Source organism: Vicugna pacos, chromosome 30 (genome assembly GCF_048564905.1).
Source record: "Vicugna pacos chromosome 30, VicPac4, whole genome shotgun sequence".
Taxonomy (NCBI): Eukaryota; Metazoa; Chordata; class Mammalia; order Artiodactyla; family Camelidae; genus Vicugna; species Vicugna pacos.
Genome location: NC_133016.1, coordinates 22228106 through 22251605, shown reverse-complemented (window position 1 = coordinate 22251605; position 23500 = coordinate 22228106). Strand labels below are relative to the sequence as shown.

The following is a 23500-nucleotide window of genomic DNA, read 5'->3' as shown; positions in this document are numbered from 1 at the left end:
GTTAGTAATGCAGAGAAGTGAGTGGATTCAAGATGGTACCGGAGCTAGCACGTGATTGGACCCTTGACTGGATGCAAGGAAGGAGAGGAAGAGGCTGGTGGGTACGTCTGTGTTGATGGTGCTGCCATTCACTCATACAGATCGCAGGATGAAGAGCAGCTTTGAGGGTCACAAGAACTTGTTGGATTGAGATGCCCCTGGGATATTCAAGGAGACATGTCCTCTGAAGTATCTTGAAGAGTTCCTTTGGGAAGGAGAGAGAATTTACTATGTTCTTTGCATTGAATATGTGCCAATATCAATTGTTTATGACTCTATGTATATCCCACATAAGTTGTTCAAGCCATGGGAGATGGTAGGACATGGACTCAGTATAAACACACACGGACTGCCTCTGAAGCCTTCGCAGTTCTACTGGGGGTGATACTAATATTTTACAATTATAGTTTATCAGCTGCTAACTTGTAGTTCAGGTAACAAGTGCTATTAAAGATTCAGACTAGAAAAGAGATCATGGTCGAAGTGGTGAAGGCCTGCAGCAGGGCTAACTGAAGAAGTATCTTTTGAGGTTTGAGGGGGCACCTCAATTATATTCTCCTAGGCCTCAATTAATCATTTTCAGGTATGCTCCAGAAGAGCATTTTAGAGTTTAAAAGTGTATTCTGTGGAACTGATGAAAGCAAAAATAAAGGCTTTTTAAATGCTTTGGTTAATATTAACCCTATATGGACACTTCGGTGAAGGTTAGAATTATCAGTATTGTTTATGACCATTCACTGGTTCTAATTGGACAGTTTTGGTTTTTTTAAACAGTACAATTCTTTTGTTGTTTTTCCAGTCTTGTTTATATTTTGTTCTTTAATCACCTCAGGCAAATTTTTTATTGATTAGATGTCTTATAAAAGTTAAGTTTTGAGTGAAGCAATTTTAGGTTCCGCGATATGTAAAAAGAGAATGCTTTGTCTACATTTTGCATAGCCTTACCTTTTGTGGCACAGTGTGTTTAAAATTAAAGACTCCTTTAATCGCCACACATCTGCATGGAGCTGCTAGGAACAGTGTAGTCTTTTGATTAACAAACTGCCCTCTCAGGCGGGTAGTGGTTGGTGCTCCTGTTGATAAAGTACTCCATTTCAAGGTCACAATAAAGATCTGAAATAGAATACCATATGAGAACTGTTACAAAAGAGAGAATTCTGTAGCGGAATCTTTAACCAGGACTCTTAATATATTTTTTTTTTTTTGACTCTACTCTTCCACCCCCACCACCCTCCTCCACCCCTCCCCCCAGCAGATACATTATGAAAGACAAACAGAACTAGGGATTTATTTTAAAATCAAAATACTTGATTAGGGTTATTATACTGACGTATAATGATTGGACTAATTTAATTTTTTATAACTATATTAAATATATGAGAAATGACTGACTAAAACATAACGACTAATTTTTACTGTGAAATATGTCATCTACACAACAGTATGTAAAATGTGTATGAAAGTTTTAAATAATTATTATAAAATAAAAAACACCCATGTACTCACCATCTAGGTCAAGAAGACGTTAGAGGCGTCCCTGTGCTCCTGGTTTGCATCTCCTCCCTGCCCCCGGAGGAGTCACTAGCCTCGCTCTCGTGATAATCATTCCCTTGCCCCTCTTTGCAGCTTGATCACCTGTGTGTGCATCCCTGTTCCTAAGTGCTGCAATATGAAACCACGCGGTGTGTGTGCTTTTGTGACCTGCTTTTTTGACTCTGTAGTAGATTTTGGAGGGTTATCTAGGATGTGTGTAACTGTAGCTCGTTCATTTCCACTGCCTTTTATATTCTGTGTATGAATATACCACAGTGTAATTGTCCATTCTGCTGTCCGTTGATAGACATTTGTATTGTTTCCAGTTCCTGGCTGTTACAAACAGTGCTGCTGTGGATGTTTTTGTTCATGTCTGACAGTACAGTATGAAAGACTCTCTAAAGGCTGTGGTGCCTGGGAGTGGAACTGCTGGATGGTAGAGTATGGGGATTCCAAACTGATTTCCAAAAGGATTGTAGTGGTTTATTCTCCCACTAGCAGTAAATGGGAGTTGCTTTTGAAAACCTTTGATATTTTCTGACTTTTTTCCTTCCAATTCTTACACCTTTTTCTTGCCCTGCTGCACTAGCTGAAGCATCACTTGCAGTGTTAAATAGAAATGGTGAAAGTAACATCCTTGTGTTACTCCCTCAGTGCTTTCAGTGTATTACGAAGTGATATCACAGTATAAAATATAAGTTGTATACTGATAAATAAATACCAGTATATTACTGTTAAGTCTAATGTTGGCTGTAGGCTTTTTACAGATACTCTTTTATCAGCTTAAAGAAGTTCCCTTCCATTTTTATGTTGTTTGGAGTATTCTAGGGCAGGGAGATGCTGAATTTTATCAAATGCTTTTCTGCTTGAATGGATTGACATGATCATAATATCATTTTCTTTAACCTATTAAATACTTAATTATTAATTACTTTTTAAATCTATTAGTATGGTAAATAACATTAATTGGTTTTCTAATTTAAAACAGCTTGGTAGTACTGAGGTAACTCCAACATGGTCATGGATTTTTTTTAATATATCACTAGATTGACAGTTGTTTTTTCACCACATTGAAAATATTACTCTGACGTGTTGTGGCTGTCATTGTTACTGCTGTGCAGTCAGCTCGCAGTCTAACCGTTGTTCCTTTGAAAGTAATCTGGTTTCCCTCAGCTGTTTTCAGGTTTTTCTCTGCCTTAGTGTACAGCCAGGGTGTAGGTGTGGACTTGTCTTTATCTTGCTCAGAATTCTTTGAACTTTCTGATTCTGTACATTGGGAGTCTTTCGTGTTTTCTGCATACTTTTTGTATCTTTTATACTTTAAACAGGCATTTTACAGTAGTCTGGTGATTCCATTATCAGGAGCCTTTACAGGCCTGCTTCCTGCACTATTGTTTCTGCAGGATCTCTCTTACAGCACCTGGTTTCTTTAGATTACTTGCTCGTTGTGCTTAGAATTTTATTTGATCTTATTTGTGGGATTTCTTTGCTGTTTGGACTGAAACTAATACCTTGGGGATGGTTTATGTTTGCTTCAGCCAGGCACCTGGTAACCAAGGTCACTCTGATTAACATTTTGAAGTTCGTCTGAGGACTTATCTTACACAATGTGAACTTAGTTTGCATCCTGGGTCCAGGGCTGGCTTACAGTTCTGAATTTGCTAAGGTGCTTCCTTCCTTCCACCCCTTCGGCCAAGTTTGAAAGCAGTTGACCTTGTAATGAACTGAGACGAAGTGGGCTGCGGTGCCGGCAGTGGGCTTATTTCTGGTTCGTTCTTACAGTGAAGTCTCCGCTTTTAGGTTGGGAGAGTCTGTTTCCTCATGTAGGCCCTGAATTCTATCTTATTCCCTGAAGGGGCCAAGGAGGCGGCAGGGGAGAACCTCAGCCATCACCTAGTGTGGCAGATGCTCGTGGGACCAAAACAGGCTGCAGTGGGCTACTCAGCTCCCAGCTTCTTGCTTTTACTGAGATCTAAGAATTCCTTATTTTCTTCTCTGCCCCTGGAAGATATAAATATATATTTATTAATTTAGTATTGCTAGGGTACCTTTGGAGAGTTAATTTGATTATAAAAACTAAAAATGAAGTCCCATCCTTTTCTTTTTTGGCTTCTGTATTGTTCTTACCCACTCCCTTATTGTCTTTAAATCATACATATACCTTATACTCCACTGTATATGTGATACAGCTCATAGTAAACTTATTTTAAAAGGAAAATGTGCCAAAGGGAAGTTGGACATTCTAAGGTAAGGAAAATGTCTCCTGACCAAAATTACTGTGTAACTTGAAATTTCCTCCTTGTGACCTATATAATTCCTGGTAGCCCTTGAGCCACACCTGCCACTTCAGGATGTAACAGTGTAGATGGGCGATTAGAACATTTTCATTGTCTGTAACCAAAGATGAAAAAAATTTTGCCATTGGTTTAGGGCTTTCGTCCATCTACCCATTCTTCAGAGTACACTTTCTCAAATTTAAAAATAAATCAATGAGTTGTCCCACCAAGAGTTATTTTAAGAAACCTGAAGTAACATTTCCTTTCCTCTGGTTTTAATTTAAGACTTTAAAAACAAACAAAAGAAAGACACTAACCATTATAAACGTTTTATGGAATAAATTTGGATTTTTTTATTTTTAAAGCACATTTTTTTTCTAAGAGAGAAATAGCTTAACACTAAGCAGTATCTTTCTAGCTCTGAATGATATTTTGAAGACTTCCCAGTTTTTAATTGTCCATTGTTTCCTAAACTGTATTTTTAATTTCATTTGCTCTCTCCTAGGGAATGAAGGATGGCAGCACGCCGTGCGTTAAAAGCTGTTTTGGTAGATCTCAATGGCACACTTCACATTGAAGATGCAGCTGTGCCAGGCGCACAGGAAGCTCTTAAAAGGCAAGCTATCCTCCAGGTTCAGCTGACAAATATGTTTGTAAGTGCCATTTTACCAAGGCAGATCATTAGCTGAATGGCTGGCCTGAAGATGGCATTTTACCAGTTTACCATGTACACGGGAGCTGCCTTGGGCTTTCCTGGAAGATGTGTGCGTTGTTACATCTTCCAGACATTGTTGTCCCAGCCTTCATTAGGTTTGGCTTTTCGGTCTTGGCTTTTTGTTCTTTATATGTGTGTCTTTTTCTAAGTCAGTAATGTAAATTTGGGAATGAAAACTCAAGATTCTAAAATGTGGAATAAATAAGCATTGGAAAAATCACAAATGACTCCTGGAATCACACAAAATGAAACGCACACATGCACAAAGGCAGTTCTGCCTGCTCCTCCTTCACCTAAGATCTAGCATTGAGTGCACAGCTGCTCAGATAAAATTTAATTAAGGGACTTGAAATTTTAGAATTATTTCCATTAAGTAAATTGAATGCTTTCAAAAGTTTGAGACTGTCATATTTCTGATGCCCTGCTTACCACAAGTCTGGATACGAACCAGGGATACATAGTAAAAGCTTGTTACAGTGAGCTGAATGTGAATGTTTATTTCTGAATATCCTGAAAGAAAAAAATACCCCTCAGTACAACAGAACTAATAATGTCATTAAGCACCTCATCCTAAAATAATTCAGAGGGTTTTTCAAAATCAGCAATACCTAGCATGTGGTGCTTTATCATTTTCAGACCTTTAAGTATTCATAGTATGCTGTCATTCAGGAAGCCTAGTGACTAGTGTCACGGTGCCAGGTGTTAGGGTAAGGGATCAGTCCAGACTTTGTGCTTGCTCAAGGAGCTTACTCTCCAGTTGGGGCATCAACAAGTATGAAGAGATTTGTAGGTCTGCTAGCCCTCAGTGGGAAGCTGCCAGTTTAGCTGGAGTTCTTATCATTTCTTAGGTGGACACCATGTGGTTTAAAGCCAGAAGAAAGTCAGCTGGAGAGCTGGACTTCTGGCTGTGGTCTGCCTCTCTCAGGCTTTCTGGGGGAAAGGATGTCTGTTGATCTGTCTGCTGTCCCATTGGACAAGAGTTTCTGCTAGTTTGAAGATGCACTTTCTACTCTGGATCAAAAGAAAAATCTTGAGTGACATCTCTGAGTACCTGTATAAGCCGCGAGCCTGCCATTCTGGAGGTGCAGGAGCCTACAGAGTGTTCTTTCACTGGCCCCGGCGGGTTTCCATCCCAGAGAGTTCACTGTACTGTCCCTGCCAGTTTTGGTTTCTGTAGAAACAAACAGACTAAGGGAAGTTGATGGACTAGTAAAAAGAAAAGTTTTTTTAAATCCTCGTTAAAAATATGATTTCAGTACTTAACACTTGTTCATTTTTAGGTTAATAGTTACATTGAAGTGATCAATTTCTTTTGAGAGATAAACCACCAAATTTAATGTTTTTCAGAAAAGCTACCATACATATTACAGAGATAATCAGGATTATAGTGAACTATGTAATCATATAAATTTATTTAACGCTCTTTGAGTGAATACTTAAAAAATCTCTTTTCTAGTTTATTTGCTTGCTTATTTTAAATTGTGGCTAGTGCTTTCATGCCTTGTGTCCATCTGGGGCAGGCATAAAATAAAAAGCAACAGGGTATTAATATAAAATTTTTTTAATTGTAGCTAAATTGCGATTATTTTTAGATTAAAAATCTCTGGACCAAGAAAATATTTTTTGTTTTGAAAGAAAGCTAGACTATCATGAATTCTTTCTCTGATTGCCAGTTTAGGTTCCAAAAGCAGATTATGGACTCAGAACAATCCTATGTGTAAGTAGTTAAAGAAAAAACACATTTCAGTCTGTAAAAATGGAATGTTTCTTTGAGCTCTCCAGGTGGTTTTACAGACTTAGTAGCACATTAGGATTTAGCCAGTGTCTTAATTGGCTAAGAAGAAGGAAGAACTCCTCAGGTGCCCCCTGTTCTCTTAGTTAGGGAGTCAGACCCTGTCCGGACACAGGTTGGGGTTCTTGTCTCAGTCCTACCACTGCTGCCCAGCTGTAGAAAGCTGAGCCCAGCCATCAGGCCTGAGTTTTCTCATCTTCAGGAAGAGAAGGTTACACTGGTAGACAATCCCTAAGGTACCTTTTGCCTCTCATGTTCTGTGACTGCGGTGGTTACTAAGCTTTGGTTTTGTTTTTTGTTTTTGGGTTTTTTTGGTTCCACTTTTTTACTAAAACCCTGCAGTAAAATTCAGTTAAAGTATAGAAGGCCCTTGAAAAGGTAGACTTTACAAGCCTTCGGAGATGCAGTGTCCTACAAAGTGTGGACAATTTGTAAGCAATTCTGGGTAGATTATAAACCTGTTGGCCATAAAAACACCTAAACTTGGTGACTTATCCTTCACTTTCTGACCTTTGGCAAGTGTTTCGAAATCAGGAGGTTTTATGGGGGCTAGAATGTAAAAGCTGCCTACTGACACCTGGACTTTACTTTTGCAGATTACGTGCCACTTCTGTAGTGGTTAAGTTTGTGACCAATACAACCAAAGAGAGCAAGCAAGACCTAATGGAAAGATTGAAAAAATTGGAGTTTGATATCTCTGAAGATGAAATATTCACTTCTCTGACTGCAGCCAGAAATTTGGTAGAGCAGAAACAAGTCCGACCTATGCTGCTGGTTGATGATCGGGCCCTACCTGATTTTAAAGGTGGGGGCAATTTGGAAAGATTTAAAAATTGGTTCTTAAAACTAGATGTTTAAAAGTGTTTATTCAGATTTCTTCATATTATCATTGAAAGGTCTGCCGACCTTATTGTAATAACAAAAAATTGAAAACGACCCAAATGTTTATTGGAAGAGACTAAAACTGTGATAACCCACAAAATGGAATGCTTTGTAGCTGAAACATAAGTGGTGAATTCTGTCTCCTGATAGAGAGTGATCTTCACAGGATATTAAGTGAAAAAAGTAAGGAAACTTTATGCATTTTCTGTGGAGGAAAATGGATATATATGTATTTGTCTTATGAAGGGAAACTGAAGGAGGATAAATGAAAAACTAATGAACACAGTTGTCTAAAGGGGAAGAGTGGCTCCGGCAAAGAAACAAAAGTCCGTCCTGCCCCTGGGGCCCCTAGATTAGGCATTCAGAGATTTTTACTAATTTTACCTAATAGGCAGGGTCGACACCCCTACTCAGCCTGGAAGTAGTTTCAGAAGATGACCATCGCCCCTCTGCAACCCCATAAGATTATGGGAGTAAAATCTCTGAGAGGGGAATGAGACAGGAGGGAAGGGGGCACAGCACAGCCATTCAAGAAACAACACAACAGTCAACATCAGGATGGCTGAGAATTCAACCCCCAGTTGGCCTTGGGGCTCAAGATGGTGGGAGATTTGGCTTCTGGTAGAACTTGAGCTTCATTACATGACTATTGTAATATATTAGTATGGTGAATAACATGCCTACAGGCACCATGGCAGTCCCAAGGCTAGCCACAGAAGACCAAAGAGTGGGCAGTGGCCAACTTCCTGGGAATCCCAGCCCCTTCCCCAGGCTACTTAGACTGGTCCTTCCACTTAGTAGCGTGTGAAACTACCGCGCCCATAAAAACTGGCAACACAGCACCTGGCCACCGCCCTCCCTCTCGCTGCTCCCCCTTTGGCAACGGCCTGAACTCTGTCTATGGAGTGAGTACTTTTACTCTAATCTGAGCGCCCAACCCCCACACCTCGTGGCCTCTCTCTTGCCTTTCAGTGTATCTCTAAATAAATCTACCTTTACTCAAAAAAAGAAAAGGAGAGGGTTAGGGAGAGGGCGGAAGGAGGAGAGGTGATTTCTCTAAAAGTACCGTATTATCTAGTTTTGACTTTGGAGCCATGTAAATATTTCACATATTTAAAAAAAAAAAAAAGCCCTGAAAACAAAAAACAGATCAAAACAAATGAACTCTATATAAAGTTGGTGACATCACCACTCAGAAAATAATTACTTCAAATGACTTTAAAATACAGTATTTTGACAGTTCATTCATAGTGGGATAAGTTCAAAAATAAAAACTGCAGAGAAATCTAAAACTGCATTCAGTGGTCTTGGTGTTATTAGCAGTGTTGCTTTATTTTATGATTCTAGATACAGGATTAAGCAAAGCTGTAGTTATGCTAGGATTGTTAGTACTCCAGATTTTAAGTGTAAGTGAAAGAGATGGCAAATATAAAATAGATTTGAAACACACTAGGTGAAGAGTTGATGGGGAACTTCAAAATGCAGGGTCAGGCAGACACCACTTGAACCTACTGCTCAATCTGAACATCACTAGAAGTGCAACAGCCTGGACTCTTGTGCTTCGTGATGTGTTGTGCTAGGAAACTCGCAGCATTGCCTATGAAGTAATCTTGCCTAATAATTCAGTGTGAACTTAAGAAGCCTCTAGATCCAGTTACTGGTTTACGGGAAATAAGAAGAGTAAAGGAACACATTAAATAATATTACAGTCAGCCAAATGCAGAACGTGGGACCTTTTCCAGGGTTGATGATCTAGTTGCTCGAGTAAGTGGGGAGGAATGCTGCTGTAGCAGGAGATGTAAAGGATAACAGTCAAGTGCAATGTTGGGTGCCAGTTACATACTGGATGTGGAAAGACATTTTGAGACATTTGGGGAAATTCAGATGTGGACTAGATGCTGAGTAATATTAAAGAATTATTATTAACTTTGTTGGTATAATAGTGTTAAGATAGTTATTTTTATGTCTTTATCATTAAAGATACATAGCAAAGTATGAAGGGATGAGATGATGTGATATCTGGGATTTACTTTAAAAAATCTAGAGGATGATAGATAAGATTGGCACACCTAAAGCTGGGTGATGGGTACATTAGGGCTCATTATGAGCTAGTCTTTCTATTTTTTAAGATGTCTATGACAGAAAAAAAGGCTGTTTGGGTAGCCCACGGAACTGCCAGGGGGAGCTGGATTAGCGTCAGGCGCTGGGCTGTGCGGTGAGCGAGGAGCAGTGTTCACCATCCCGTGTGAGAACTGACCGGGTTCCCCTGACATCCCTACTGAGCGCTGACCTCCCAGCTTGCCTGTTGACCCCAGTGCCGCTGGAGATTGGGTGTTCCAGCTAGCACTGCTGCCTCAGAATTCCCAGGGGGGTTCTCCCTGCTGCTTTGTGTCACTAGCTCCAGGTCTAAAGCCCTGGGTGGGTGCTTTTAATGGGCAGAACCTCCGTCTCAAGCCAGTATCCGTAGCTGCAGGGAGGCTGGGAAAGTGAGTCTCTGGTGTTTTCATCTTCTTAGGAGAGGGTAAGCTCTGCTTCTTACCAAGCCTTATGAACTGGTGGATTCCCTAGTAATGAAAATGCTATGCAGAAACCAAAAATAATGACAAATACATTCTATAATCCATATGTATATTTCTGGGTTAGCTGAAGCACTGCAAAACAATTTATTCAGATTTTTTACTTTATTTTGAAGAAAGTTAAGATTCTAGTTGTGTTAGCAATGAGCTGGAGTTGGCATATATAAGCAGAATCCCTGGTCTGAAAGAAATCTTTGTTATTTGGTGTAGGACTAAACTTGCATCATCTTTATATACATGAAAATACCCAAACTGGATGGGTTTTTGAAGGGAATGGAAATATCTTTGCTAATATTGAATATCTTTGGTAGCAGTAGATGGAGATAATAAAAAGAACACAACTTAACTGGAGCCATTGATTTTATTTTCTTCCTTCAACGAACTTTAACCAGTTACTCAATACCCTGGCTGCTGGTAAGGAGGAAATTGGAAATCTTGGATATCTGCTCTTTCTGTTTCTTCCCCTCACATGTTGGTAGAACTAATAATGAGAACGCTTAAAGGCAGGCAGTGAGAGAGGCAAATAGGAATTGGCAGAGGGATAATACACAGGACCTTCAGTCAGACCTGTAGTAACTGTGATGGTGAATGTACTTGTTTGGTTCTGTATCTGGAGTCCTGTCATCATGTACCAAGGCCTTAAAACATGTTTTAATTATAAAATAATGTTTGTGAAACTAAAAGTGGAATAGACATTATGTAGAAAAGTGTAAAATCTATGGTGCATTCTGTATTTATCATGAATGTGTTAGCCTTAACTGTGTCAATTAGAGAGTCTAATTTCTTTTGCCTCTTAGCTTTTCAGTCCCTCATCAGGTGCTATTGATCTGATGGCTTTAACTCAGGGCTGTTGATTGTAATCAGTAAAGCTTTTGAAGTTAGAAATTGTTACTTGTTAGCATCAGGTTACAAGTTTCAGATCAAATCTTCTAGTTACTAAGGAGGTGTAAGACTATGCAAAAGGAATACACAAAAACACTAGCAGACCTTTTTTTTTTCTTCTAAGGATTGACTATACTTCCAAACTACACTGGGCAGGATAATCTCTTAAACTGTAGATTATGGTCATAGCAAAAATTTATACTTGATTGACTAAAATTACTTTATTATAAAATGTGACATCACTGTTAATTGCATTTCTCAATGATTTTTTCTTTTCATTCCCAGGAATACAAACAAGTGATCCTAATGCTGTGGTCATAGGACTGGCACCAGAACATTTTCATTATCAAATTCTGAATCAAGCATTCCGGTGAGTCTTTAGCTATTTATTTTTCATGTGACCATATACTCTTTTATTCTTAAGTCTTTGTCATGTAAGATTATACATATTTTACTTTTTTGGCCACCTAGATTATACATGAGGACAGGTATCTTATAGATCATTTCAAGATCAAATAATATTTATTACTATCTTGCTTAATTTTTAAAACATAATCAGTGTATTAAAATATGATTGGGAGGCAGGACCAAGATGGCGGAGCAGAAGGATGCTTGTAGCTCACCCTCTCCCACAAATACACCAAAACTCACATCCGCGGACCCACCTAGCCAACCAGAGCACCTGCGGAACTCCGCCAGAACATCGCCCTCTTCAAAAGACAAAGACACCACAAACCTGATAAGAAAAAGGAAAAAAGAAAGAAGAAAAAGCAAAACAGTGCGGGACCAGTCCCACAGGGAGGGAGCGGCAAAGGAGGACTGGCGCTCGTTCGCTGGGTCTCCCGCCTCCAGTGAAGAGGCCAGTGGGACAGAGGGGAACCTCCGAGGCTCAGATCTGCACGGAGCAGCCCGTGAGCGACAGAACTAAGTTAAACAGGCACAAGGGGTCCCCGCGACACCCAGCCCAAGACGCAAGACGGCAGCCAGGGGCCGGGTCAGCCCGCGGGAGACGGGCAGAGGACGGGGGCGGCTGAACCGAGGCAGCCCCGGGGGATGGCAGGGTGCTGCTCACTGTGGCTGGGAGGGGATACGGAGCAGAACAACCTGAGCCCCCATAAATTACCAAAAAAAAACGCAAAGCAACACTGCCGGTGTGCCCTGGGGGGAGGGGCACCATAACCTTTGTCTCCTCAGACCTGCGCCGCCATTACTGGCGATTTTTGCAAGAAGAGAGGTGGGGCGCAGCCACAGCTGCCATCTCCTCCTGTGCAGAGCGCCCCGGCGGGGGTGGGGCCGAGCCCTGAATCCGCACCCAGGGGCTCTGCAACCTCCTAGGCAGGACTGAGACTTGTTTACAGCCCGAGGCAGATAGGGTCTTTCTGTCCTGGCACTTCAGAGAACTGCTGCCAAGACAAGCACAGAGCTGGGTTTTGGCATGCAGCAGGGGCACGGGCTGTTCTGCGGTCTTCCCCGAGCCCGCCTACGGAGCGCTGACCTGAGGCCGAGTGGGCAGCTGCACAGAGCAGTGGAGCAACCAGCGCTGGGAGAGGACAGTCGGCCACCCGCCTTCCCAGCAGGAATGCAGCACCTGACCATGGTGCTGGGAGGGGGTGCGATCTGCTTGCCGACAGGGGGAGCAGCGCAGACCAGCACAGACGAGGGCGCCAATGGAGGGCCTTTGGAAACAGCAAGCTGAGTTCGCGAAACAGGGCGAAGACAGAAAGACTCCTTGATAAAATCATTAAGAGTGCACAGTCTTCAGGAGAACACATCCTTTTTTTTCTTAATTTTTTTATATCTGTTCTATTACCTTTTTAATTTTTACTTTTTAAACAGTTGTATATGTCTACAGTTTTAATTCCTTTTGAATTTTTCTTTTAAAATCTTTTTATTACTACTATTTTTTAAAAATCCACCTCATTTCATTGTTATTTCTCTTGGTTTCGATCTCCTGTTACTGATTATACACAGGTTTCAAATATTGTTTTCTGATTTTTTTCTCCTTTTTTTTTAAGGTTTTTAAAAGACGTCTCAACTCAATTGCTATTCTGCTTCAACTTGCTCTTCTATTATTGATTCTACACTGTTTTCAAACCTTTTTTTCCCCCACTCTTAAAATTCTCTTTTTTTTTGAAGTTTTACTCCTGCATAGCCTTTAGGTAGATAAATAAATAAACTCCTTAAGGACCACAATAGATAACTGATACTGCTTAAGCCACAGTGCCAGAGAGATATGAGCGATATGAAGAAGCAGAGGAACCACTCCCAATTAAAAGATCAAGAGAAATCCCCTGAAAGCACGATCAATGAAATAGACACTGATGGCCTACTAGGTCAAGATTTCAAAAAAGAAGTGATCAAAGTACTGAAGGAACTAGAAGAGATAGTGTTTAGAGATATAAAATATGTCAAAAGTGAAATTGAAGCTATAAAAAAGAGCCAGGTAGAATCAGTACACTCATTTGCTGAGATGAGATCTGACCTAAAGGCTGTACAAAGCAGGTGTACAAGTGATCTAGAAGACAGGACAACAGAAAGCACCCAAGCAGAACAGCTGAGAGAAAAACAAATAAAAAACAATGAAAACAATATAAGGGACCTACGGGATAATATAAAGTGTGCCAATCTGTGTATAATAGGGGTTCCAGAAGGGGAAGAAAGAACAAAGGGGATTGAAAAGGTATTTGAAGAAATCATTACTGAAAACTTCCCAAACTTAAAGAAGGAATCAGATATCCAAGTACAGGAAGCTCAGAGGGTCCCAAACAGGAAGAACCCAAACAGATCCACACCAAGACATATCATAATCAAGATGGCCAGAGTAAAGAAATGATCCTAAAGGCAGCAAGAGAAAAACAAAGAGTGAGTTACAAGGGAACCCCCACAGGGCTCTCAGCTGATTTCTCTACACAAACACTACAGGCCAGAAGGGAGTGGCAAGATATATTCAAAGTCCTGAATGAAAAAAAGATGCAGCCTAGTACTCTATCCAGCAAGGATATTGTTTAGAATAGAAGGAGAGACAGAATTTCATAGACAAGCAAAAACTAAAAGAGTTTAGCATCACTAAACCCATGCTAGAAGAAATACTGACAGGTCTACTCTAAATAGAAAAGAAGCAGGATGCTACAAAAATGAGAAACTCATAACTGGAATGGAGATAACTATCATGAATTACAAATAAAATAAACACGAAATTGTGAAAGAAGACATCTAAATCATTAAGAGTGGGAGACGGAAGCAAGGAAATATAGAGTTTTCTTTTTTTAATTTTTTGTTCTCTGTAGGATGGGTTTGAGATTATATTACTATTTGTTTAATACAAACAGTTATAGTAATAGGTTAATAGACTTACAAAAAAGGGTAACCACAAGCCAAAATCTTACAAGTGAGTCACAAAAACTAAATAAAATCCAACATAATACACAGGAAAATTACCAGACCACAAAAGGAAGAAGAAAGGAACAAAGAGGAAATACCAAATCAACTGCAAAAATAAGTTCAAAATGGCAATAAACACACATCTGTGTTTAATTTAATTACTGTAAATGTTAATGGTCTAAATGCTCCAGTCAAAAGTATAGAGTGGCAGACTGGATAATAAAGCAAGAACTTTCAATATGCTGCATACAAGAGACCCACTTTAGGGAGAAGGAACCCTACTTCAAAATGACACCTGCACCCCAGTGTTCATAGCAGCACTGTTTACAATGGCCAAGATATGGAGGCGGCCTAAATGTCCATCAACGGATGACTGGATAAAGAAGGAGTGGTATATTTATACAATGGAATACTATTCAGCCATAAAAACCGACAACATAACGCCATTTGTAGCAACATGGATGTTCCTGGAGAATGTCATTCTAAGTGAAGTAAGCCAGAAAGAGAAAGAAAAATACCATGTGAGATCGCTCATATGTGGAATCTTAAAAAACAAAAAAAAACATAAATACAAAACAGAAACAGACTCATAGATACAGAATACAAACTTGTGGTTGCCAAAGGGGTGGGGGGTGAGAAGGGACAGACTGGGATTTCAAAATGCATAATAGTAAACAAGATTATACTGTATAGCACAGGGAATTATATACAAGATCTTGTGACAACTCACAGCAAAAAAAAATGTGACAATGAATTTATATATGTTCATGTATAACTGAAAAATTGTTCTCTACACTGGAATTTGACACAACATTGTAAAATGAGTATAACTCGATAAAAAATGTTTAATAAATAAATAAATAAAATGTGATTAACATTGGAGCTTTTCTGGCTTACAGGATCAATACTTTGGGGCCGAAATTTTATAATAAAATTACAACTCTCAAGCTAGCAGTTTTAGGGGGAGGATGTAGCTCAGTGGTAGAACGCAGTGCTTAGCATGCACGAGGTCCTGGGTTCAATCCCTGGTACCTCCTTTCAGAAAAAAATTATTATAATAAATAAGTGAATAAATAAACCTAATTACCTCCCCCCCCAAAATAATTAATTTTAAATAAATAAAGCTTGCAGTTTTATTATCACTCCTGTGATTCTTCACTGACTGTGATCTCTGAAGAAAACAGGTTCCAGGCTAATGCACCAAAAACAGTAAATGCGATTCTTCCTCCAGTGAGAATCCAGGCTGTTGAAAAAGTTGGCACATTTGAGTACTCTAGCATGGAAATTATTTGATGAGTGATAACAGTAGTCTGAACTGGGTTAGTGGCAGCAGGGATGAAGAAAATCAGGTTCAGGTAGCGTCAGCAGGACCTGATGGAGCGTTGGTTTGAGGGGTGAAGAACGACAGTGAGTCAAGGAGGATGGCCACGTTTCTGACCTAAGCACACGCGCTGGAGAACGCTGCCTGTGCAGGGCCCGGGAGGTGATAAGTTTAGGGTGGGGCTTTTCCAACTGGGGGCCTTATCAGTGGAGATGTTCCAGTGGCTGTTGGTAGAAATGGGGGGAACCACAACTAACATGTAAAACGTTACGAATCTTCACTTGTGTGTGCATTTTACTTATATGAACTTTTTGCTGCTGCTTCTAAAAATACTGGTTATCATGATTCCTAAATAAATTAGACCAGAATTTATTCGCAGTTCTTCCCTAGAGTGAAATTGTGATTTTTGTTTTTCCTTGGATTTTTCATTTTTTACTCATTTTTCACTTTTCATCTTGCCTTTTATTTCTTGTTGAACATTAAACCATGTAACTTGCCTTTAAGTTTATGACAAGTTAAGTAGTTACAAATACTGCGTGGGCATACATTGAACTAACTGAAAAAACATTTTTTTTAATAGCTTGATAAATTTTTGGTATTAAACTGCAAGAATGCTATAAAAACAATATATTCTTACCAGTACAAAGGCCTGCAAGAATCATTCTAACTTATACTTGATGTAGAATTCATTTATTGATGTATATACCCTAGAATCAGAATGTTTATAGGAAACTTTAAAACTCCTGCAAGGTGCACGCATCTGGGCACAATATTTGATACTGAAGATGGCTGTCCTCGTGTACAGCCCCTCTGACCAGGAATAGCACTCTGGGAATGGTCACCGTTTTCCCGTTTGCACATTAACTTTATATCCTTGGTTACTGAAAGCTGTGGCTGCTTAATGCACTTTCATTTGTGGCTCTTAGTCACTGTGACAGTCAAGCCTTTCTTTAAATAAAAACAAACTCGCTTTTTTGTAGCCGCTCCTAGACATTATTTCCCAGAGGCCCACTGCTGTGCCAGATTGCTCGAGTGTTAAAATTTCTTGGCTTCACTTGCTTCAGTTACATGCGCTCGCTTCTTAAGGGACAGGGGGATTATCTCACCTGCTCCGTAGGTAAGGTTTCCAACTGTACCAAAATTACTTTTCAGTTGAAATAGAGAACCTGCTGTTACTTCTTACCTCTGAATCTACCCCTACTACATTTTATTCATTTCTTGAACCACAGAATTTAAGAAGGTATTGATTGATTTTAGCTGGTAATTTGGGAAGGACATATTTAATAGGAAGTTGGGAGGTCTCTGTCTTAGATAAATACTAGACTCAGGGTAATAAAAATGTGTGTTGACATAATACTGACTTTGTAATTGCTCGGATGCTGCCTAATTAGTACACTTCCCTGACCATATCGATTTTTTTAAACACTACATTTGAAAGCATTACAGTGCACTTATAGGTCAGCTCTAATTTCACAAATGCACTTAACAGCTGGTGGAGAGTTAACAGAAAGATTTTAGGCCTTGCCCTTCTTTGCATATTGATGTCTCCACAGAGACTACGTGTTCCAACCAATGACTGCAGCTCTTTGGACTGTGAGTGGCAAGTAAAGACATCTCAGATGAACCCCCGGTTACTTAAATTACTATTCAAGTTCATAATGAGAAGAAACATTGGATTTTAAATCCTGTTGTATTGCTGCCTTGAATACCACCTTTAGGGGCATACTGGCCTCAGGCAGATATGTCAGCCTTCCACATTACACTGCTTCTTACTGTATTTGGAATGGGTGGGCCCCACTGAAATGCCCAGTACAGTTTGTCTACAAATATGTCTTAAATGTCTGAATGAAATTGGGGACACTGAATTTTAAAGAATTGATTTGGGGGAAGAATATGAACCACTTACAGAGAACAGACATGATTTGGGTTTGGATTCTGTTAAACATTCTCATCCTGAGAGCCATTGATGGCTTTTTTCTTTTTACCCAATACTAAAAGATACAAAGTGTACTATAATGAAAACCCATATGCCCATCAACCAATTTAAGAAAGACAGATTATCAACCTGTTTGATATCCCCTGTGTATCCCTCCCCAGTTTTATCAACCACGACCCCAAAATAATCTGGATTGTGAATTTTGTGTTTATCATTGTCATGCATTCCTCTGTACTTGTAACACATTTCTAGACAGTATATAGTAGTTGCTTGAGTGTTTTATACTTTTTGTGTTCATCAGTTTGCTTTCTCCCCTAGAAATAAGATTCATCAATATGAATACCTATAGCTCCAGTTCATTTATTTTCACAGTTATAGTAGCTTGTAGCAAGGTCTTTTTTTTTTTTCATCTTCTAACCTGTTAGAAACCCAAAGGTTGAATATTTTAGTAATGGACCAATTTTAATTAAATTTGATATTCTCTGTTAGGAGAAACGCTACCTGGGCAAGCAGATCACTTAGTCTAACTTGAACTAGTAAGACTTAAAAATAGCTACCCTCAAAAGTAATATGTCATCATTGTGGAAATTTTTAAATGCTCAAAAAGGAAAAATGCATAAACAAAATTACCTGTAATCCTGCACCTAAGAGAACTACAGTTAACATTTTGGCACATAGCTGGTTTGTTTCCATGCACATACGTAGTTAGACAAAACAGAGGATTTACATACACTGTGTGGTAACTTGCCATTTAAAACCCCAACAATATATTGTGCATGGTTTTCTGTATTCTTAAATATTCTAAAACATGTTTGATTCCCAGAGCATATTCCACTTCTAAAAAGTACAGTAAATTATGTAGCCATGTATTTCTAATTGTTGGTTATTTCCAGAATTTTAGTTAGTTAAAAAAAAAACTGAACGTTTGTTAAGCAGCGTTTGTTTCCTTAAGATGTTGTTTCAGAAGTACAGCTGCTGGATCAAAGGAATTTTGGGGAAAAACTGCACAGGACTGCTAACCTAGGAAAAGTTCACAGAAATTTTTTTTTTTCTAAATTAAGAGCAGCTGCTCTCCAGCTTCTAGAGGAGCCTATGAAAATGTTGTTACAACTGAAGACAAGTACATCATAACTTTCACATTTACATGCAGAGATGAAGCCTGCTTACGTATAGTGTTTTGAAGCTTTGTTAATGGCTTCTTTCCTGTAATTGTTAACAAGGTACAAGAATCCTCCAAAAGTCTTAGCGGTGCGCATAAATTAGTTCCTTGTGTGTTTTGGGAGGAGAGTCTTATCCCCATAAATGGTTTCTGTTGAATGTTGGCTTCCTTTCTTTTCCCCATCTCATTAAGAAAAAAATAAAAAGTTTTCATTACTCCAGTATATTCAATTCCTTAGAAAGGGAAGAAGAGAAAGGAGGGGAGAAAAACCAACGGTAATGGCGTTGGTTATGACTGCATTTATACAGTAACTCCTGAACCTTTTCTAAGGGCCCTGGGCATGAGGAATTCTAGACATGTGTGTGGCAGCAGGGCTCAAATTAAGTATTTCTGTGGACTTTTTCCATTTTGGAAGGGTTGACTGCTATGCAGTCTTTTTAATTAAAGTCCAGACTATAAAAACACTCTGGAGATGAGAAATTGTTGAAGACTTATGAACTTGAGTTATTTAAAGTGTTCCATTAGTATATGCGGGAGGACAACTTTCTATGCCAATTTGAAAATCACAGAATACAGAATTGACTTTAATATCACACTACTCATTTTTTAATTAACTAGGGAGATTCTTTTATGGTCAGGGCGACTCTTGCTACTCTAAATAAAAGCTTTAGGTGAATAAACCACATAAATACATTGTTACTGATTTTTTACAATTGTCATGTAACATATACAGTAAGATGTACAAATTGTCAGTATATAACTCAGTGGAAATTTACACATTGATATACCCGTGTAACCCCGCTCTCATGAAGATACAGGACATTTCCAGTGCCCTAGAAGGCTCCCCGTCCCAGTCAGTACAGTCTCTTCCTCAAGGTAACCACTACTACGGCTTTATCAGTATTGCCAGTTCTTGATCTTCATATGAATGAAATGACAGTTACAGCATTTTTTGTCTATTTTTGAGATTTATCTAAGTTGTTGCATGTAGCAGGACTTTGCTTTTGGTTTTTTGTTGTTGTTGTTATCCTATTGTATGTATATTCCACAATTTATTTATTTATTCTATTGTTAATAGGCATTTGGATTTTTCCAATTTTGGCTCTTACTTTTAAAGCTACTATGAACATTCTTCTGCATGTTTGGGGGGAGGCGGGGACATACCCACTCATTTCTCTTGGATCTGTGTCTAGAAGTGAAATTACTAGATAATAGGACAAGTACTTACTTAACTTTAGTAAATATTGCCAAACAATTTTCCCCCGTGATTATGCCAAGTCCTACGTTCCCGTCAGCTGTGAATGAGAGCGCCGTTTGCTCCGCCTTCTCACCGGTGTCTTGTCAGTCATTGCAACTGCTCTTTCTGGTGTGTAGAGTAGCTTCTGACTGAGTTTCAATTTGTATTTTCCTTGTTATAATATTGTTGAAGCATTTTCATGTACTTATTGGCCCTTGGACAACTTCTTTTGTGATCTACCCAGTCGAGTCCTTGACCTTTTCTGATTGGGTTATGGTTTTCTTAGTCGTTTGTTGGTGCTCTTTATGTGTTATGTACAGAAGTCTTTGGTTGACTGTATGTACTGCAGGTGTCTCATCCCTCTCTGGGTTGCCTTTTCATTCCTTTAACAGTATGAGAACATGAAGTTTTTGATTTTGGTGGAGTCCAATTTGTCAGTGTTTTCTTCTGTTCTGCTTAAGAAATTTGTGCCCACCTCTGGGTCATGAAGATGCTCTCCAGTGTTTTCTTCTGCAAGCTTTGTTGTCCTACCTTGAACAGTTAGGTCTGGGGTCTGTTTTGAATTAATTTTTGTGAGTTGTGTGAGGTAAATTTCATTTTTTCTTTGCAGATGTCCAGTTGTTTCTGCAACATTTACTGCTTAGCTCCACTCTTTCCCTTACAGAATTGCGGTGGTGTTTTGGTGCTTTTGACATAAGTCAAGTGACTATATAGGTGTGGGTCTGTTTCTGGATTCTTTATCTATGTTTGTGCCATTCTACACTGTCTTGAATACTGTAGCTTTTTAAGTCTTAATATCTGGTAGTGTAACTTCTTTAACTTTTTTTTTTTCAAGATTCTATATCCCTTCTATATAAATTTTGGAATCAACTTGTTAATTTCCACATAAAAAAAAAGCCCACTAGGAGTTTGGTACTCATTAAATTTATAGTTTTGGATAGAATTTGCATCTGAACAATAATGTGTCTGGCAGTCTATGAAAATGGAATACAGCTTCATTTATTTAGATTTTATTTTTACATTCAGTGTTTTTCAGTTTTCAGAGTATAGATCTTAGACATTTTGTTAAACTAATTGTTGTATTTCATGTTGTTTGATGATTGTAAGTGGTATTTTATTAAATTTTGTTTTTAATCGCTTGTTGCTAATACATAGAAATGTAATCGAGATTTTCTGTGTTAACTTTGTATTCAGTGACCTCACATTTACCTGCTAATTCTAGTAATTTATTTGCAGAATCTTTAAAATTGGATTTTCTACATAGACAATTGTGTCAACCACAAATAATGGCAATTTTATCTCTCCCCTACCAATCTTTGTATTTTCATTTCTTTTTCTTATTTTATTACGCTGTCTGGGCCCCCAGCTATAGCACTAAGTAGAAGTGGTGATAGTGGGTAGCCTGCTGTCAGTGAGAATGTCGCTGTGTCAGTGTGGCACTGGAGACGTTCTTAGGGCTTCAGTTAGTGACACGTTGGTAGGATTTCCCTTTGATGTATTTCGTGATTTGTTGTTTTAATTTGAACTTTGGTGGTTTGTGTTTGTCTGGTTGATTGGTATTAGTTTTAAATGTATTGATGTCAAAATCTTGGCTTCATCTGGGTCACTGGTTCTCAACTGGGGATGCTTTTTCTCCCCAGGGGACATTTGGCAGTGTCTGGAGATGTTTTTTGGTTGTCACAGCTGGAGGAACAGGAATGCTACTGGCATCTACTGGGTAGAGGCCGTGATGCCACTCAGCGCCTGGCAGTGTATCGGACAGACCCCACGATAAAGCATTTTTCAGTGAAAAAAAAAAAATTGTCAGAAGTGCTGAGGGAGAAACGACCTGATCTGATTCAGCCCCTTTATTTGGTAGGAAGCCGAGGCCCGCACACGTGAACTGATTTGCTGTGACCTGTTCTAAGTAGCATAGGTGTGACACTTGCTGTATTTACAACAGTTGTCATTACTGTCAGATACTGTGAAAAAGTTTGTATATATCATCTCTCTTCCCCAAGAAGGTAAACATTTTATAGCTCAAGACACTGAAGCATACGGTGCTTCATCCAGAATTTATTCAATAAATATTTAGTGAGAGCTACCAGGGTTTGGTTTGGTTTTGGGTTTTTTTTTTTTTTTTTGAAAGTAAGAAATACAGTGATGAGTAGAGCTGACGGGCAAAGTGGAGATGATATCCTAGTGAGGAAGACAAACCAAACACAGTTAAATAAGCGTCACAAACTGTGGGAAGTGATAGAAAGGAAAAAGAGAGGCGAGGCAGAGGTGAAATGTGAGGAAGTCCACTTCAGAGGGGACGTTGGGAGTGGCTCCTTTGATGTGCTGACATGTAAGCTGAGACCTGACAAATGAGCGAAGACACCTGTGTGAACAGCGTGGGGGACTGTTTCAGGAGGAGGGAACAGCGTGGGAGGGGCGGGGGCTGAAGCAGTAAAGAACTTGACCTTTTTTAGGAATTGAGAAGACTGTTGTGTCTGGAACATAATGGCAGGGACAGTGACTTGGGCTTGGAGGTGTAGACAGTAGCCAGACAAGGCAAGGCCTTCCAGGCTGCAGTGAGGCCTTTGCATTTCATCCTCTTTGCAGAGAGAGGTTGTGGAAGGTTCTGAGCAGGGCAGGGACATGATCCCATCTGTGCTTCTAACCCTCCTGCTCTTTCCTGAACCGTGGATTGGAGTAACAGGGCAAGTGTAGAACGTCAGACTGTCTCAGGAGTTCAGCAGAGGGTAAGGCTGTCTGAGATGTCTTTATTTTTGTTTTGAACTTGGAAATGACTGGATTTGCTGGTGAATGAGAATGTGGGGCAGTGAGGGACTTCAAGGAGGACTCCTGGGTTTCTGGCCTGAGCAACGGTGACTATTGATTTGGGAAAGACTGGGGGAGGGTTGTTTTGCGGAGTGGGAAGAAAAGGACTCAACATTTGATGTTGGACATTTGGGAGGTTTCTGACAGTTACTTAAGCTTCTGTGTAATTTCATTTCCACATGCACTGTCTTCAGCAGAAAAGGTGAAAATTTGATCATTTTTCTAGAAAAGTTAGTTTATTTGGAAAAGTGTTAGACTGGCTTTCAGGAGTCCTGGGTCTGGCTCTCGCTGGTCTTGGCCGGCGTTGCTGGGTGTTCTCCTGGACTATAAAACAGGGCATGTTGGACTGAGTGTTCTTTAAGGTCCCTGACAATAACGTTCTGTGGCTCTGAATTTAAGTTATTCCATAAGCTTTTCTCTCACTGCCCTCTGCCTAAGATTTTTTATATTCTGTCCCCGCTCCCTGGCTAGGACTTTTTATCCTTTTTTCCCTTTGCCTACGTGGAATTCATACCCAGAGATTTTTGCATCAGGCCTTCTTTGTGCCTCTTTTTTCTCACTTCTTGTGCCTCAGTGGGCTTATAGTTACATACAGACAGAAAACTCTCAGATTTCCTGCCGATGCATTACTTCTGGTAACAAAACAACCAACCTTCTGTTGCCCTGTCTAGGAGGTGTGAAAAACACTCCCAAGTATTGGGGTGTCGATTTTTGCATATTTTTTGAAAATGTTTAACTATGAAAAATCTTTTAATCTGTGTCCTAGAAAACATTTACCTTTCAGTCCATCCTGAACATGCCTTGGCTTTTCAAAGCCTCAATAAAGCTTATGCCATGCGGAGGAGAATGACAGAAGCAGGAACCACTTCCGTGAGAGCTGCCTGTCTCCCTCGGCCTCCTGGAGGACCAGTTCCCACTTAGGGAAATGGAGAGGAGCCCACAGGTTCCACCCTTCCAGGGAAGGCA

At 39.6% G+C, this 23500-nt stretch overlaps 1 protein-coding gene across 3 annotated transcripts in view; it reads left to right on the top strand.

Annotated features, from left to right (window-relative positions):
- HDHD2 (haloacid dehalogenase like hydrolase domain containing 2) overlaps positions 1-23500 on the top strand; it is a 33496-nt gene that overhangs the window by 1750 nt on the left and 8246 nt on the right. For 2 of the 3 annotated variants that reach the window (XM_006217799.4, XM_031692350.2), the window contains exons 2-4: positions 4354-4464; positions 6952-7160; positions 10981-11065. In XM_006217799.4, the coding sequence (XP_006217861.1) occupies positions 4364-4464; positions 6952-7160; positions 10981-11065 (395 nt within the window). In that variant the 5' untranslated portion in view covers positions 4354-4363. Of the gene's footprint in view, positions 1-4353; positions 4502-6951; positions 7161-10980; positions 11066-23500 lie in introns of those variants that run through there. The other variant, XM_015250816.3, reaches the window with a different exon arrangement.